The 16,318-nt window shown below is 63.3% G+C and overlaps 1 protein-coding gene across 2 annotated transcripts; it reads right to left on the bottom strand.

Moving 5' to 3' along the window:
- Nucleotides 1-271: 271 nt before the first annotated feature.
- On the bottom strand, nucleotides 272-13,656 carry Tspan32 (tetraspanin 32). 2 transcript variants are annotated; one of them, XM_077797759.1, is made up of 9 exons: nucleotides 13,576-13,656; nucleotides 12,853-12,967; nucleotides 11,876-11,973; nucleotides 8,061-8,135; nucleotides 4,279-4,380; nucleotides 3,651-3,737; nucleotides 1,951-2,034; nucleotides 1,529-1,620; nucleotides 272-640 (listed from the first exon to the last, which is right to left on the bottom strand). In XM_077797759.1, exons 1-9 carry the CDS (start codon nucleotides 13,639-13,641, stop codon nucleotides 505-507), a joined length of 855 nt encoding a protein of 284 aa, XP_077653885.1. In that variant the 5' UTR covers nucleotides 13,642-13,656; the 3' UTR covers nucleotides 272-504. The 2 variants fall into 2 exon arrangements, with proteins under 2 accessions (XP_077653885.1, XP_026267093.2); XM_026411308.2 differs by having other exon boundaries at nucleotides 551-829.
- Nucleotides 13,657-16,318: the final 2,662 nt, after the last annotated feature.

Genomic DNA, 16,318 nt, shown 5'->3' with positions numbered 1-16,318 from the left:
AGGAGGAAGGGGCATCTCAAGGAGCAGAAAGTGGCCCCCATGGGCCCCGCCCGCCTGTCCCCAGGAGAACTTGGCCTGTGAGACCCTGAGGGGAGAGCCCACCCAGCCCACCTGGACTCTGACCTCAGAGCCGTGGGCCGCCACGTTTGTTAGGGCAGGAAGAGGAGCAAATGGAAAGAGCAGCAGCAGTTTAAGTCTCTGTGTGACAGTGGGCTGTGACCTGACAGGATCACCAGCTTTGCGCCCCCCCCCCCCCCCCCCCGTCATCTCGGGCTGCAGTTGGCACCGGGGGATGGGGCCTAGGTCCACACCCAGCTGGCTCCCTGAGAGCCCGAGAGTTCTGTCCCACCGTCGCCTGCTTGTCAGGTCTGGTCTGTGGGGACCCCAGAGGGTGGCCTCTGCCTAGGACAGCAGCGGCAGGCCCTGGGTGGTGTGCTGACCGGCGCTCTGGTCCTCCTGGGCGGCCCTGCTTGCTCTCTTCGCTCCTCATTCCATTCTGCAGCGTCAGGGGACCACCCTGGGCTCCCTGTGCTCTGCACGGAGTCTGTTTATCTGGCCGGTCTTCCCCATACTGTCCACCTGAAGGACGGAGCTCATCTTCCTTACGGGTCCTGTGGGGCCTGTGGCTGGGGCCTCCCGTCTGGGGGCAGATGGGTGGCAGGACAGGGTGGAATCAGAGGGTTAGCTCTGGAGCCGATGAGGGTCATGCAAGCATCCTCTTGGACCCCGATGGCCAGCAAGAGCCTCTGCTTCAGAGGAGCGTCGAGGTACAGGTCCACCCTGGGAGAGTGTGAAGCGGCTGGGTTCCTGGGCCTGGCAGCCACAGGCTCTAAGAAGCAGAAAGAATGTTGAGGCCATTCTAGAATGTTCTAGAGGAGACTGTGACTCTGTTCCAGAACACTCTAGGGAAGACCGTGAGGCTGACATAGAATGTTCTGGAGGGGACTGTGAGGCTGTTGTAGAACATTCTAGAGCAGAACTGAGGCTGTTCTAGAACATTCTAGGAGCACTGTGAGTCTGTCCCAGAAGGCTCTTTAGGAGACAAGAGGCTGTCTGAGAACATGGAGGGGCTAGGCAGGATCCCAGGCAGGGAGGGGCCCAGATGACCAGAGTGGGGCCAGCAGGGGGGGTGACTGGAGCTGGCAGGCAGGGTGGCCGAGCACCCGGGAGCAGGAGGGACTTCTGGCTTCTGGGCGTGGGTTCTTCCTGGCATTGCGCATGGGGAGTCCTGATAGAGGTCCTGGCCTGGGGCTGTGCCTGGGGGCCCTGGCAGCACACACCTCTCTGTGCCAGTGTCTATGTGTAGCAGGTGCCAGGCCAGGTCTTGGCAGGGACTGGAGGTGGGTAGTGTGGAGTGTAGACTGGTCTGGCCCCGCCCAGTGGAGCTGACCATCCAAGTGCTTCCTCTGGAGACCCAGTCATGGCCCTTGGTCCAGGGGCCCAGCCCACCCAGACAGACACAGACACCTTTGGGCCTCCTTCAGGGCTGTAGGACCCTTGAGGGCATCCAGTGGACCCTGGGGCCTACCGTGGAGTCAGGGTGTATTTGTCTCTGCGGTCCAAGCCACGGCCGGAGCAGACGGCAAAGCAGAGGAAGGAGCTGAGCAGCATGGCATAGACCTGATGGACAACCAGATGTCCCCGAGTCGGCAGGGACACAGCACTGGGGGGGGGGGGAACCCCGGGGGGTCTGGATTTCGCAGCATTGGGAGGGGACAGGTGTCCTGGGAAAGGAGCAAGGCAGACCCTGAACCCCCAAGGCCACCTCCTGGATCAGAGGCTGCTCCTCCCTGAGGACCCTGGTGTGGCCCAGGGCTGGGTGTCTTGGCCGAGGCTGTCAGCTGAGGCTGCCTCATCCTGCCTTCTGTGGCCCCTGGACCCAGGGCCATGTCTGGGTCTCCACAGGGCAAGAGGAGGGATGGGGAAGGGGCATCGAGCGGGGGCGGGTACCATGAGGGCCAGGCCGGTGCTGGTTAGCATGAAGGCAACGTTCTGCGGTGTCTTCAGGAAGCTCCTGATGCTCTGCAGACAGTCCTAGGCAGGGCGCAGCGTACATGGTGCCCACCCTGGCCAGACCTCCCTGCCCAGCATGACCAGCCTCGGAGGAGCCCCGGAGAGGCAGGACCCTACCCTGTCAAAGTCAGGTTGTGGGAACTTGGGGTGCACCACCTTCCTGGGGAGAATCACCCAGAGCCCTGGATGAGGCAGCAAGGGCCGGCAAAACCAAGGATCACAGGCTGGCTGCTGTGGGGCCCCAGGGACCGCCGTGCCTGGCCAAGCTGCCCTGGGCTCCTGTACTGGCCACGTGTCCAGCTCCTGCAGGTGGCCAAGGGCAGCATGGCACCTCAGTGTCTAGAGCTCATAGGGAGGACAGAGGAGCAGCCCACGGAGGGGTGAGGGGCTTCCCTTGCTGCCCTGTGCTGTCCTCCCCTCACTGAGCACAGGGCGCAGCACCCACCGAGGTCCTCCCCAGAAGGGAGGTGGTGTCATGGCAGGGTGGCATCTGCCCGTGCTGGTCTCATGCTGCCTGGGTGACCCCCGAATCTCTGCCTGCCCTGACCAGGAGGCCAGGAGGCCAGGCGTTCCCTCCAGATGTGCTGGCCAAGAACTGTGGGCTCTAAGGCAGCTGCCAAAGTGGCCTCTGGCTTCCTGACATTAAAGGACACGGGCACTTCCCACTCAGTCACCGGCTCACGCCTTCACCGTGACCCGGCCCCCAGGGCCGAAGCTGAGAGTCCACCTCCTGCTTCTCTTTCTCCTGGACAAGAACAAAAGTCCCTTCATTCTTCGCTGGGCCCCAACTTGCCTTTGATTCTGGGATTCCAGTTCCCAGAGGGACAAAGGACCCAGGAGCCACACGGTGTTGTCCCACCCTCCTGCCAGCAGGCGTCCTCCTGGCCCACACCAGCCTGCCCCTGCTGGCCCCTGCTTCCCCCGGGGGGCATTACAGCCAGGCCCCAGCCTGTGTTTTGCAGTGGGTCCTGTGGACTGCCCTTGGGTGGAAGGGCTCCCCGGCTCAGTCCCTCCCAGCACACTGGCCCTGGGGGTGGGGGCGCAGTGGACTTCTGGGCCTCAAGCCATTTCCCACCCTCCTCTGTTTCTTGGAGGGTCGCCAGGCACATCCACAGGAGATAGGGCCAGTCTATTTCCAGGACAGTGGGGCGTCGCAGCAGGGGAGAAGGGAGGGCGGGCGGAGTCCCAGTCCAGGCCAGCAGGAAGGGCCACGGCCTGGCCAGGGCTGCCCTCAGCTCAGCCGTCCTCCTGGAATGCCCTTCCTGCTGCTTCCCCCAGCCAGACCCGATACCCTCTCTGGGTTCCGGCACAGAGACCTTTTCTGTAAGCTTCTAGAAGTTTCTGAGGCTGGGTCCACCTAGCCCGGGGGAGCACCAAGCTGGGAGCTGTGTGAAGGAGTGAGTGGAGCCCGTGCCTGGTGTCCAGCTGACACAAGGGGCCTTGGCTGAGGCCAGGGTCAAGCTGGCTGCCGTGAGCTTCTGGCACAGTAGCCCCCTGCTGCCCCCCCTCCCAGGGGACCCTTCCCTAGGCCCTTCCACGAAGGCTCCGTGGGTGTGGGAAAACCAGGTCAGGAGGTCCGTGGGGCTCTGCCCGAGGCCTGCGTCCTGCTTGGCCAGGAGGCTCTGCCTACTCCTTACCTCTCTCGCTGCCTCCTTGCCCCGACACGGGTCGGCTTCCCTGCTCCCCAGAAGCTGGAAAGGGGACCTCTTTCCACAGCACAGAAACTGTAAGACAGATGCAGGGAGCTGTGGGCAGTGGTCAGGATGGTGGGGAGACTGAGGCACCCATGGACAAATGACCTAGGTGGGTCCTGCAGAACTGGCCCCTAGAGGCAGGGCTTCCTGGGTCACAGCTGCTTCTGCTGGGGCACAGCCACTGGCAGCCTGGGCCTAGCCAGGGGGAGGCCTTCCCTGTAACTTGGGGGCCAGTAACCCTCGCTGTGGGGCCACGGTGCTGTGGCAGACGGAGCGCCCACTTGCTCTAACACTCTGTCCTCACCGTCTGGAAATCCTTAACCGTGTCTGAACAGGACCTGCCTTTTCACTTTGTGTCTGGCCCAAGATTCTGTGGGCACCCGTCCGGGGGAGAGGACTGGAGCTCTTATCCTCTACCTGAAAGTGGGCAGCCATGGCCTGTGTCCTGGGAACCCCCAGGGCTGGCCCAGGATGGCTGACTCGGGAGGGTGTCCAGTGCCCATTCTGTGTAGCACACTGAGGTTGACCACCTGTGGCATGCTGGCAAAGGGAAGGCCCTGCCCCGACTCACCGTGTCCTGGATGGCAGCCAGCTCCGGCCACTGGATGCTGGACGGGCTCCTCACCGCCTGATCATACACCAGGTCGTAGGTGTCCAGCATGGCATCCTCCACCTGCACCAAGAGCACCACGGGAAAGCCTGGGCCCAGGGGAGCTCCCGTGAAGCCCTGGAGGCCAGGCAGGGCCCAGTGCCCCACAATTCCCCCCTCCCGGGGGAGCTCCAGAGGCTCTGGGCACCGGTCACAGGGGTCCTGGACTTCAGTTGTGGGCCTCTTTCCCCAGGATGGCCTGCCATGTGGCCTCCTACTCCCCCAGGGGGGCCTGAGGGATAAAGCAGAGGCTATGTCCCTCAGCTGTGGCCCTGGGGAGTGTGGCCAAGGGAAGTGTCCACCTTCTCTGTGGTCTGGGCATGTGCAAGGAATGGGGCCAGCAAGGAGTCTCAGGAGAGGCCTGGGGCCAGGTCTCAGCCCCCAAAGGTGCTGGCAGGTCTCTCTCCAGAGCCATGCAGAATCCTGGGCACTGGGCTCCACATCAGGCCTCTGAGCAGGGATGCTTGGGCACCCAGGTTCCACCCCAGGAGGACGAGGCCACTTGGGGCAGAGGCTGGTGTGGACCAGGCTGGCTGGCTTCCCTCCTCACCCAACGTCCCTAGACCTCCGTGCCTCTGCTGTCCCGAGGGTGGCTTTGCTGCCTCTTCCCGTGCCCTGCCCCAAATGCCCTCTTCTTGACAAGTATCCCCCCTGAAGCAAGATGGAGCCCCACCTATTCCAGGAAGGCATCCCTGACGGTCCCTGGTCTCCTGGCCCAAGGCAGGCCCCCCGATGCCTCCTCCTGTCTTGGAGGCCCTGAGTCTTCCCTTCCACTCCAGGCCATGCAGACAGCTGGACTCACCTGGAGGGCCAGGGTGAGCGAGGACCAGTGTCCGCTCTGGCCACGTGTGCCTGCCCGACAGAAAGGAAGGGGACTACCTCACAGCCCTGGTTTCTCTGGGGCCTGGTCCCCACAGCAGGCCCCATCAACAGACTGCAGGTCTGGGTGGGCATGTGGGCAGGCTGGCACTGGAGCTCAGCTGGCCCTGCCCCAGCCCAGATCCCTTCGGTGCCAGACAGAACTTCTGAGCCCAACACTGCTCCTGGCACAGATTAATCTCTCTGCACTGATGGCTAACAAAAGTCAGACATCCTCATGAGTCATCCCCAACACGGCTCCGTCCTCCCCCACCCCCAGGGCGCGGGTGCCAAGTGGCCTCAGTCACTGCAAATCTGGGCCAGGACTCTCTCTGGGCTTCAGTCTCCTGGCGTGTGCACGGGAGCTGAGCCCTGCTGGGCCACTGTGTCCTCGTGGGAGGAGGACCTGGGGAGGGGGAGGGGCCTTGTGGAGCTGATCTGGGGGGCCAGGTCCTCCTTCCGAACTGCAATGACTTTATCTCCCCTGCCAGCCCATGGTGGCCTAGAGAGGACCCCACGCTCCTAGGACCAGCTCTCCCTGTTCCTGCAGGGCAGTAAATAATGCCTCTGTGGGCCGAGGGACTTACTTGGCCTGGCAGGTGTCTCTCTGACCAAGGGAGGGTGCTCTGGGGCAGGATCCCCTGCCCCAGACCCCACTCCCTGGCTCCAGGGGCCCTGGAAGGCCAGGCTGGACCCTCTCTGCAGGGCTGGTTCAGTTTTGGGGTTCAGGGGACTCTGTACGGCCCAGGCCCATGTTGCTCAGGGGAAAACCAGGGGTGGATGCTGGGGCTCTGAGCCTCATCTGCAGCTGTCCAGGGAGCAGCCGTCCTGGCCAGGGGACTGAGCTACGGTGCTCACGTGCATCAGATCTTGCACTTCACGGTGCTGCGGACTGAGGGTTAGGGTCTGGGACGGACCCCGGGGCTCACCCCCAAGACAGGGTCTTCCCAGATACCTGCCAGGGTATCCTACCCCCTCAATGGCCCAGGGTGGCACCAATAGGTCCTGGGGCCAGGTAGGAGATCCCATGAGGAGCTGCAGAGGGTCTGAGAATCTTCCCTGAAGGCCCAGCTCAGAGCATTCGGGGACGGGACTTGCCCACCCTGAGGATGCTCCTCCTACTCCTGGGCTCAGTCTCAGCAGGAAATCTTAAAGGGAGCTGGGCCATCCATCTTCCCCACAGACTTCTGGGGACAGCAGGAGGTTGCTGAGCAGTGGCCATGAGGCCACAGCCGTGACCAGCAGCCTCTTCGCCCCACGGCCTGGTCTGCATCGCTGCCCTCCCCAGCCTCCAGTTGCCTGCTGGTGCCTGGGAAGTGGCATCTGGGGACCCCCTGAGTAGGGGCTCCTTGGAGTGGGGCATAGAAAGGGCACCCCACTCTCAGCCCTGGCCGGGCCTGGGCTTTCCTCCTGTCCTCAGGCCTGCCAGCTGCAGTGGACCTGGTAGCCATCTTGAGACGCTACTGGCTTCAGCACATCTTAGGGGGCCCTCTGGGGAGGTGCAGGGGGACGGGGTGACTGGCCTGGCTGGACCCTGGCGCCCACCTCAGCCTTAGCAGTGTCGACAGCTCTGTCTTCTGGCCTTCCTCACCCACTAGGCCTCTGTCAGGACCTGACCAGCACGTCCCAGCTGGCCTCTGTCTGGTGGGCCCTGGAGGACCCCTCTCTCTTGAACGGTGAGTCCTGGGCTCAGAGCCCCAGCCAGCCCAGGGTACTTGGCAGCTGCCTGGACCAGGCCACCCAAGTTGTGGTCCAGACCTCCAACTGGCCAGACTGCTCCTTCCTCAGTGGACAGGAAACGTGATGCCCAAATGCTGGCCTGGTCCTGCTCTCCTCCAGCTGTACTGCTGGATCCTCCTGCCCAGAACCTCAGCTGTCAGGGGCTCTGCCCCCTCCAGATCCTTCTGGGCCAGTGGAAATGGATTTACCTCTCTCTGGTCTCAGGGGTGGGCACTTGGGTGAGAACTTTGGGCAAGGAAGAGAGAAGAGGCCTCAACTCTGGGCCAAGAGCCTGGACCCCTCCGTCTGAGCATGCCCAGGTGACCCCAGAGGGCAGGCCCTCCATCTGCAAAGCTGTGACTGGCCACTCAGAGGCCTCCAGAGGATCTCCTGCTACAGCCATGGCCGCGAGCCTAGTATCTTGCATGTCTACTGGGGATTGTGTGCGTCAGGACTGGGTAACTGAGGGTCCTTGAGGACCCCAGGAGTCACCTCCTTAGCCCCTGGGCTTTCTTGCCCTGTGTGGAGCTAGGCACCAGCCCCAGGCTCCAGGCCTGCCCCTGGGCCTGCCTGCTCTGGGCTCTCCAGGGCCCGCTGGGGCACAAGGGGCCTTCCCTCCTCTCCAACCTACTGGTTTTCAGCCAGGATGCCATTGGACCCTACCCCTGGGCCACTGGGCAGGTCAGTGTCCAGAACAGGACAGCAGCTGTGCTGCCCATGAGGCCAGGACTTGCCCACCACTGTCCTCCAGCCCCTCCTACACGCTATCATCCCTGCCTCCAGGTCTGAGTCAGATCCAAGTCCCTCTTGGTGCATTTTCGGGGCAAGCCCTCTACCAGGCGGCCACATCCCCAGCCCATGCTGTGCATTTCCTGGAATGTACCACCCCTCCAGTCCGTCTCTCACCCACCTCCCCCAGTTGCATCTTCTAGGGCCTGGGGTGTCTGCAGAGGGACAAGGGAGGGGCAGAGCTCTCCCCTCCTCCCCAGGGAGCTGCTGCCCCTAGCCCAGGAGGAGACCACCTGCCCCGGCACAGAGGCAGGAACAGTCAGCCAGTGGGCCCCTTCCCCACCACACACTGGGTGCGCTCCCAGCCCTCAGCTGCAGGTGGGACGGCAGGCACTCACCTGGGTGGGGTTGTGGAACCTCCAGTAGGCCACCTGCACCAGGCTGCAGAACACCAGGGCGAAGCACAGGAAGCCCTGGGAACAAAGGGGCCTGGTCACTGTGTGCAGGCTGGTGGCCTGGGTAGGCTGGCAGCTGGTGTGCAGAGAGGCTGCTCCCTAGACGGAGGTGAGCGGTTTGGTTTTGTGGTCCCGGGGTGTGAAACCAGGAGGCTCTACCACTGAACTGCATCCTCAGCCAGTTTTATTTTATATTTTGAGATAGGGCCTCGCTAAGTTATTGAGACTGGCCTTGGACATGTGATCCTCCTGCCTCAGCCTCCCAAATCTCCAAGATTACTGGTGTGTGCCCCCAGAACCGTTTGAGGTATGGGTTTGAGCCCCAATCCTCCTTGCCGAAAGGGGAGACTTAGGACCACGGGAGACTCGCTGGTGGGTCCCTTTCCCGTCACTACTCCCTGCTGGCTCTAGAGGGCCTGTCGATCACAGTACCACACTGCCCGCCCCAGGAGGGGCAGCCCATCCCTGGGGTGGCGAGACCCTGTCCACACCCAGGAGGGCCAGGCAGAGCCTCCTGCCCCAGGACTCCCCCAGGGAAACGGAGCCCCTCCTCAGGAAGGGAAGTGGCTCCCAGCCCTGGGAGTGGGTGGGTGCCAGAAGGTTGCTCTGCTTTGTTTTCAGAAACACGCCTGGTGCAGAATGGTGCAGCCCACCTCACTGCTGGTCTGGCCCCGGACACAGTCTGCAGCCTGGGGAGCCAGTCCTCTGGGTGGAAGGAGCTGGGGACAGGGAGGGGAGGCACACCTGGGGTGCGGTGGCCACCCTCCCCTCGGGGTGAGATGCCAACACTTCCTCCACGCCCCGGCTTGTCCCAGGACCACGGCCAGCTATCTCCCCGGGCTCTAGAGGTGTGGGGCACCCCCCGCTGCTCACCAGCTCCCCCCACACGACCCTCCTTTCTTTCAGGGTCCAGACTTTTGAGACCCTCCCTGTTGAAGAAGCTGATGGACATTGTGGACCTCTCCCCTGAAACTGCACATGAGCCCTCCCCACTTTGGGGACAGTGTCAGAGGTTCCTTTCAGACTGAGAGCCCTGGGGACACTCCCCACCAGAGACCCATCTGGTGACACAGGACCTGGGTCTCCACCAAATGTCCTCCTGGCACCGTGATCCAGGCTCTGTCCACAGTGTTCAGCTCTTCTCTCGTCAGTCCCCTGCCACCCCGCAGCAATGCCAGTGTGTGGCTGGGCCAACATGCTCTCCCCGGGGACTCTCTGCAGCCTGGGACTGCTGTGGCAGGCTGTCCCAGCCCCGGAGTCATGCGGGTAGGACGCCTGCAGATGCAGAGGGGCCCCAGACATTTGCCAGGATGGCACGGACACAGCCTCACTGGTTCCCCCAATGTGGGTGCAGGCTCCGCGGGAGTGGGGAGCCCTCTTCTCCACGTGCCCTGTGCCTGCTGGGGTCAGCCCTGACCTGGGTAGCATCCTCTCCCCTCCTCCGTCTTCTGCCCCATCCTTTCTCCTCCTCTCCTGCTCTTTTTCTTCATCCTCTTCTCCCTCCTGTTCTCCCTGGCCCTCTTCTTCACCCTCCTCTTCACCCTCCTCCTCCTCCTCCTCCTCCCCTCCCCGGGGCCTGGCTGAGGGCTGTCCTCCCCATCTGGAAGCCATCGCTCAACACTGTCTCCCAGCCTCGAGGCCACGAGCCAGCTCAGAGACCAGCATTTTCCAGAAAACATTCCATTCTCAGGAGAAAGAGCACCCACGGCCCGCCCCTCGCTGCTCTCTCTCTGCGGAGAGGGTCTTGGGCAGTGGATGGACCTCCCGAGCGTCCACAGGGCAGAGGATGCTGGGCAGGCCAGGCGTCCGCTCAAAATGAAAACAAACTCGTAAACAACTTGAATCGCTTCCTCTGGGCTGAGGGGCGGCTGAGCTTCTGGCTTAAGTTACTCCTTCATTTCCTGTGCAAAGGCTGAAGGGGGTGGGCAGGAAGGGGCAGGGAGGGGCAGCCAGGCACCACATGGGGGGGGGGGGAATCTTCCACTTGCTGTCCCCTCCCCGCCTTGTCACATGCCCTTTCAGACACGCCAGGTAGAGTGCGCACACAGCCAGGCCTGCGTGGTGACCGGGGCAGGTGAGGGCAGGCCACAGGGTCTCAAGTGTCCCTGTGGTGGCCTTCTGGGCTCACTGTCCGCGCTGGGGCCCAGGGTGCAGGGGTTCAGGAGTGTGTCTGGGAGCCCCCACTGGGCCTGGAGTGGCGTGGACCCCAGTCCTGCGCAGGTATGCAGCTGGGGGTCCCAGCTGCGCCTGCAAGGCTACCCACATAAGGCCTGTCAGGCCCTGAGTCTGGCTGCAGCTGCTCTGCTCCCTTGGGGACCACCCAGAGTGTGAGTCCCTGCAGGAGTGACTGTCCCTGTGCTAGGAGACATTTGCAGATCTGGGGTCCTCATCAGGCAGGCACTGAGCCCAGGGCCAGGCTGAGAACCCCCTGGCCCTGCAGACCGGAGGCTCTGTTCTCAGGGAGCCCCAGTGAGGCAGAATTGAGATCCCCAGGGCATCCTGGGCCTCCTTGGCCACAGATCAGCTGGGGAACCCGGGAAGTCCACGGTAGGACCAGGCAGCGCAGGCCAATGAGGGTGCAGACTGGAGCCTGTGGCCACCTGCTGCCCTCTGCCGCCTGCCATCTGTGGCCTCAAGCCCAGCTCCACAGCGCCCCCTGGTGTCTGACACGCAGCCCTGGTGCCAGGCCTCTCTGGGCAGCCCTCTTGGTCTCTCTGGGCTGCCAGACCTGTCGTCCCTCTGGGGCATCCCCCGGCACACCCTCAGGGAGCACCTCCACCAGCCCTGTCACCCGCTCACTGGGGCCTCCCTCTCAGCCCCCACACCAGGCTGACAGGCCTGGTTTCAGTGCCCACTCGTGGCCAGTGCTGTTCCTGCCCTACGTCTGTGTCCCCAGAGTGGGAATCCTGGTGAGGTTGGAGCTGCTCAGCCGCCCCAGCCGTCCCTGTGCTAGGAGACGTTTGCAGACCTGGGGTCCTCATCAGGCAGGCACTGAGCCCAGGGCCAGGCTGAGACCCGCTGGCCCTGCAGACCGGAGGCTCTGTTCTCAGGGAGCCCCTGTGAGGTCCCAGCACAGGCCACCCACCAGCCACTCACAGGCAGGGCCAGGCGAGGCCTGCCTTCGGGGGCAGGGGTCTCCCCACGCAGAGGTGGAGGTGGGAAAGGGGTGACCTCAGGGCTGGAATGGAGTGACCAGTAAGAGGCAGAGCACCAGAGAGGAGCTTCCCCCGCTCAGGTGAGCAGGGAAGGAAAGGTGGCCATGGGGGGGTCACGGGCAGGTGTTCTGGGGTGGTCATTAGGACTGGTGGGGACCAGGATGGGGCCCACATGGAGAAACAGATTTGGGAGCAACAAGGGGCCACTTCTACCAGGTTGAGGTCCAGGGCCTGTGAGACCTGGGGGCCAGGGAGACCCCTCTGGTGGCTGGGAGGGAGGGAAGAAGAGAGCTTGGCAAAGGTTCTGCCTGGCCCTGCCCAGTCTCCTCCTGAGAGGAAATGGAATCCCCCAAATCCTGGCCCCAGAGTCCTCTGGGTCACAGAACCAGGTCCTTAGGGGACGGCTCCAGGCTCCAGGGCCGGCTCCACCCTCAGGGCTCTGCTGCTGGGTGTGAGGAGGACGAGTGAAGCAGGCCCTGGGCAGTGCACTGGCCGGCCAACACCAGCTTCTGCTTGAACATTTCAGGGTGCTCCCTGGGCTGACCACCTCCCCATCCTGGCCCCGTCTGGGGGCGGGGGAGTCCAAGGTCACCGAGAACTCACCGTGGCCAGGAGGCCTGGCGCCTCTCTCACGGTGGCTGCGGCACTCAGGGCGGCTCCCAGGCTCAGCAGGCCCGCCAGGCTGATCCCCAGGGAGAAGACTGGGTGCGAGAGAGGGGAGGGTGGGGTGGCCTGGGGTGGGCCTGAGGCACAGAGCCTGGGCCTGCCTCCAAGTCGGGGGTCCTGGGGGTGGGCTGGACCTCTGGGGAGGCCACACTTCCCCATCAGACAGGGATGTGCCTCCCACTGCCCAGTGACCTCCTTCCTCCCAAGGCCAGGGGGGCGAGGGAGCAAGTGGGGCCTGGGGCGGGCACTGCTCCCCTCCTCTCCCGGCTTCAGGGGCTATCTTGAAGCTGCCACCATGCCCCAGTGACAGGTGGCCCTGTGAGGCTGTGGCCTTATCAGCCCAGACCCAGGCCCCAGGCTTCCTGCTCCAGGGTGGCTGGGGCCGAGGGAGCAGGAGACCTGGACCTGCAGGCACACACTCATGGCCTGTGTCCCCCACCCTGGCCCGCGGGGCAGCCGCCCTCCTGAGCCCCTTATGCTTCTGCTGGGACATGCCCTCCCTGAAGCAGGCGCCTCGCTCTGGTGGAAGGGGGCCACCCGCAGGCGCTGGCCCTTCCTCAGTGTCCTCTGCCCTCTGAACACTGATATTCCGCTGCTGCATCCCACAAGACCCTCCAAGTCCAGCTCCAGGCAGCCCCTGGTGTGGACTGAGCTCCAACAGCAGGGACCTCTGTCCCGTCACTGCCAGGGACACCACACTGTCCCCACACACCTGTGGGGTGGGAGATGAGGGCAGGAATCCCAGCCACGGTCCAGGACACCAGGGATGCTCCTTCCAGCCCCTGACCCCTGGTTCCTGCCCCAAGCCAGCTCCTCTGGACGGGCTGGGGCTGGGGAGCTGGACCCTCGTCCCCAGGGCCCTTCACCAGCAGCCTGCTTCCCCTGTGCCCTGTGGCGGCTCTGACCTCACTCACCCCAGCGGTGCACGGCCTCCCACGGGTTGCTGTCCAGGGATGCACGCCTGACCACAGCGAAGCGGTCCTCGAGGTGAAGGAGAGCCGTTGCAGTGGCCATCGAGAGGCTCAGCAGCTGGGGGTGGGCAGGCTGAGCCTGGGGCAGTGGCAGCTGTCCCGGGGCGGGGAGCCTGAGGCCCTACAGGGCAGGGTCTAACCCCAGACCCTTGGTTTCTGGCCTCACAGGAGATGTCTGAACTTGAGGACCGTGGGGTGTCTCTGGGGTGGTCTCAGAAGCCTCCACCCAGACACCGTCACACACGCCTTGACACACACACTCATGGCACAGTTTCCCCAGGACCCAGACCTTGGGTCAATCCGTCTGCAGAGCCCTGACCCCTCCCCAGCCCAGGAAGAGCCCTCTTCTCAGAGCAGGAGGAGGCCTGAGAGCCCTGGAGCCCAGGTGGCCAGTACCCTTCCCTGGCGTAGCCCGTCCACCCCAGGCCCAGGCCACCCAGGGCCCTGGGTCCAACCCAGGCTCATCTCGGCCCTGCACTGTCCCTCAGGAGGATGGACACTGTCCACAGGGGCCTCCTATCCAGATGTCAGGAGTGCCCCCCAGGGTTCCAGCGCCAGTGTGCCGAGGCAGACTCGGGCGGCAGGGCTGGCGGGTGTAAGTGTGCGTGCGCGTGTAGGCCTGGGCCACCCTGCCACCCCCACCCTCCTGCCAACCCCGCCTGTTACCAAGACAAAGAAGCAGGTGACCAGCATCTGGCACTTGGCGACCCTGACTCGCCTCCCGGGCCCCATGGTGGCCGCCCCTCTCCTCTCCTCTCCTCGGCTCCTCTGCGTGGTTTCCTGCCAGGCAGGGCCTTGCACCACAGCTGCCCGCCCAGGACGTAGGTGCATCCGCCCGTCTGTCAAAACACCCATAAGCTGGGCGGCTGGGTGCCCTGGGTGAAGGACAGGCAGGAAGTGCAGGGCCCCCACCCCTGCTCCCCAGGCCTGGCCCAGACTTTGCATCTGCTGATAGCTGAGGCCTCCCGGGCGGGCGTGGCCCTGTTCCTGCTGGGGCCACGAGGCACCACGGGAGACTGGGAAGTCATGGGCAGCCAGGGGACCCAGCAGAGTGTGTGTGTAGGAGGGAGCTGCGCCCAGGAGTCCTGCCTGGGGACAGAGGCCTGGAGGAATTGGGAGACAGGCAGGATCTAACCAAGGTCCTCAGGAAATCCGATTTTCAAGCCTCCAGGGCATGATGGGCAGGCAGAAGGGCTATCTGGAGCTACCCAGGAGGACTGCGCATCACCGACACCCACACGGGGCCCCTTTGTAAAACACGAGTCAGTGACGACCCTCACAAAATGGTGTGACCCATGAATGGGGCAGAGGGGCCTATGTCGGCCACTCAGTGGGCCTTGGGGGCCAAAGAGACCCTCCTCGTGATGTAATGCAGTCTGTGAAACCACCCCATGGGGTTGGAGCTGGCGTGAACCCCTGGGCCGCTGCTGGGTGCTCCAAGGCTGCGGTGCCCCATCCTGGATGGGTGGGTCCCCCTTCCACCTCAGGTAACGTGGGGTCTTCCTAGACACGAGGTGACCTCTGTGTGGGGGGAGCAAGGAAGTCCTCCATGTTCTGGAAGCGGGTGGAGCAGATCTGTGTTGGCAAGCTGGCAGAGGGCACCGCTGTGATCCCCTGCCCTCCCTCGGGCGCTGGAGCCCTCGTCCTTCCCTGCACACCCTCTGGAGCACTGGTCCTCTGGAATGTCCAGCTGGGTCTGTAGGGCAGGGGCTGTGTGCCCACCAAGCTGCTCCAGGTGGAGGCCCAGGTGTGAAATGGGTCAGGGCCAAGGGGGTGGCCGACTGCTTTGTCCCCAGCAGAGCCCCACTCTCCTGCCCCCGGCCTTTATCTTTAAGGTATTCAGTGTGCACACAGGACCCCCTTTTCCCTATCCTCTTCCTTTTTCTATGAATTAATTGATTTATTAAAATGGTTTTGTCATAGGATCTATCCTAAAGGGACCCAGTGGCCAAAGCTGTTGTCGAGCAACAAAATAAACTGGGAAGTATTGGGATCCTGACGGAGATAAACAAAAGGTTGACTCTTCAAGTTAGGGAGGAAGAAGAGGAGAAGAATTCCTGTACGTCACGAGAGTCCTTCATCAGGAAGGTGAGGTGTGACTCTTAGAAGTACCGGTGGCTGCAAGAAGTCACACACGCTGGGAAGTGGGCGGCTTTGGAGCCTGGCTAGCAAGCACACCTGGGCAGGTGGTTGGCCTGCTCTTCCCTCCGACTTAGCGCTGCCCCTGGCCCCGCAGCAGAAGCCCCAGGTTACAGTCTACTGTGATTGGCTAATTTTAAATTGGGGCGGGCAAAGGAAGGGGGTCTGATTTAATTGGCTGCAACTGGATCTCCAAATGGCTACAATTGGATTTTTTTTGAATTTTTTTTTTAGTTGCAGATGGACACAATGACTTTATTTTATTTATTTTTACATGATGCTGAGAATCGAACCCAGTGATTTACCCAGCTAGGGAAGCTCTTCCCACTGAGCTACACCCCAGCACTTTTGATTTTGAGATAGACTCTCAGTAAGTTGCTGAGGCTGACCTTGAACTTGTGATCCTCCCGAGTAGCTGGTACTACAGGTGTGCGTCACCAGGCCAGCCTTTCCACACCTTATAACCCTAAAATGTTTCTAAAATGTGCATTTTATCTGAAAGCCTAGATTTGCCCATCCGAGTCGGTCTGGAGAAGGGCTCTGCCCATCGGCCCCTGAGCCCTGAACTGGGCCAGACTCCGGGCGGCTCCCTTAGCTCCTCCTCCCCCCACCCCTGGTTCTGCTCCCCCTTCCTGCACCGCTCACTCTTCCCTGGTCACTGCCCCTGCTTGGCGCCTCGGCTTACCTGGGCAACTGTCTCTGGGAGCCCTAGCGGTCTGGGGAGACCTTGGTGCAGAAGCAGCCCCCTCCAGCTAGACCAGAAGGTGGCAGTCTCTGCCTCCTGAGGGACCCCCCAGCCACCTAGGAGACCTGGCACAGGGACCCCAGCCACCTGGAGGGGAGCCCAACCTTCCGCACCTGGAGGGAGGGCTCACAGAAGCCCCCTCCACCCAGCAGTGAGCCCCGGGGCCCTGAGCCCTGGAGCCTGGGGCCTGCGCCACACCTGGGCTGGGCCTCTGTAGACCCAGCGGGCAGGGCAGGTAATGCACAACCTGGGCACCGTGAGCTCACTCCCCTCCTGCCCACTGAGCTGACCCGTCAGGGCCAGGTGGGCACCTGAGTTCAGGCTGGCCTCTCTGCCTTTGGCCCCGTCCTCAAGTGTCCCCCATGGCTGAGACACACCCTGGGAGCTGCCCGGGGGCCACCTGTGTCCAGGTCGGCTGGCCCTGCAGCCTGGGCTGTCCTGCCTACCCTAGCAAACCCCGCCCTGGCTTTCAGTAGCCGGGCTTCCCTCAGACCAGGCTCCCGGGCCCTGGAACCCTCAGCACTG

Source organism: Urocitellus parryii, chromosome 4, assembly GCF_045843805.1.
Source record: "Urocitellus parryii isolate mUroPar1 chromosome 4, mUroPar1.hap1, whole genome shotgun sequence".
NCBI lineage: Eukaryota > Metazoa > Chordata > Mammalia > Rodentia > Sciuridae > Urocitellus > Urocitellus parryii.
The sequence above is the reverse complement of the archived record's forward strand: the minus strand, read 5'-3'. Positions and strand labels throughout refer to the sequence as shown.

Excerpts from the sequence above, each read along its gene's own strand:
- Tspan32 (XM_026411308.2), bottom strand. The coding sequence starts at position 13,641 with ATGGGGCCCGGGAGGCGAGTCAGGGTCGCCAAGTGCCAGATGCTGGTC. Across the intron at positions 12,968-13,575 it reads TCACCTGCTTCTTTGTCTTG|CTGCTGAGCCTCTCGATGGC; the intron begins GTAACAGGCGGG and ends GCCCACCCCCAG. Across the intron at positions 4,381-8,060 it reads GGTTCCACAACCCCACCCAG|GTGGAGGATGCCATGCTGGA; the intron begins GTGAGTGCCTGC and ends CTCTTGGTGCAG.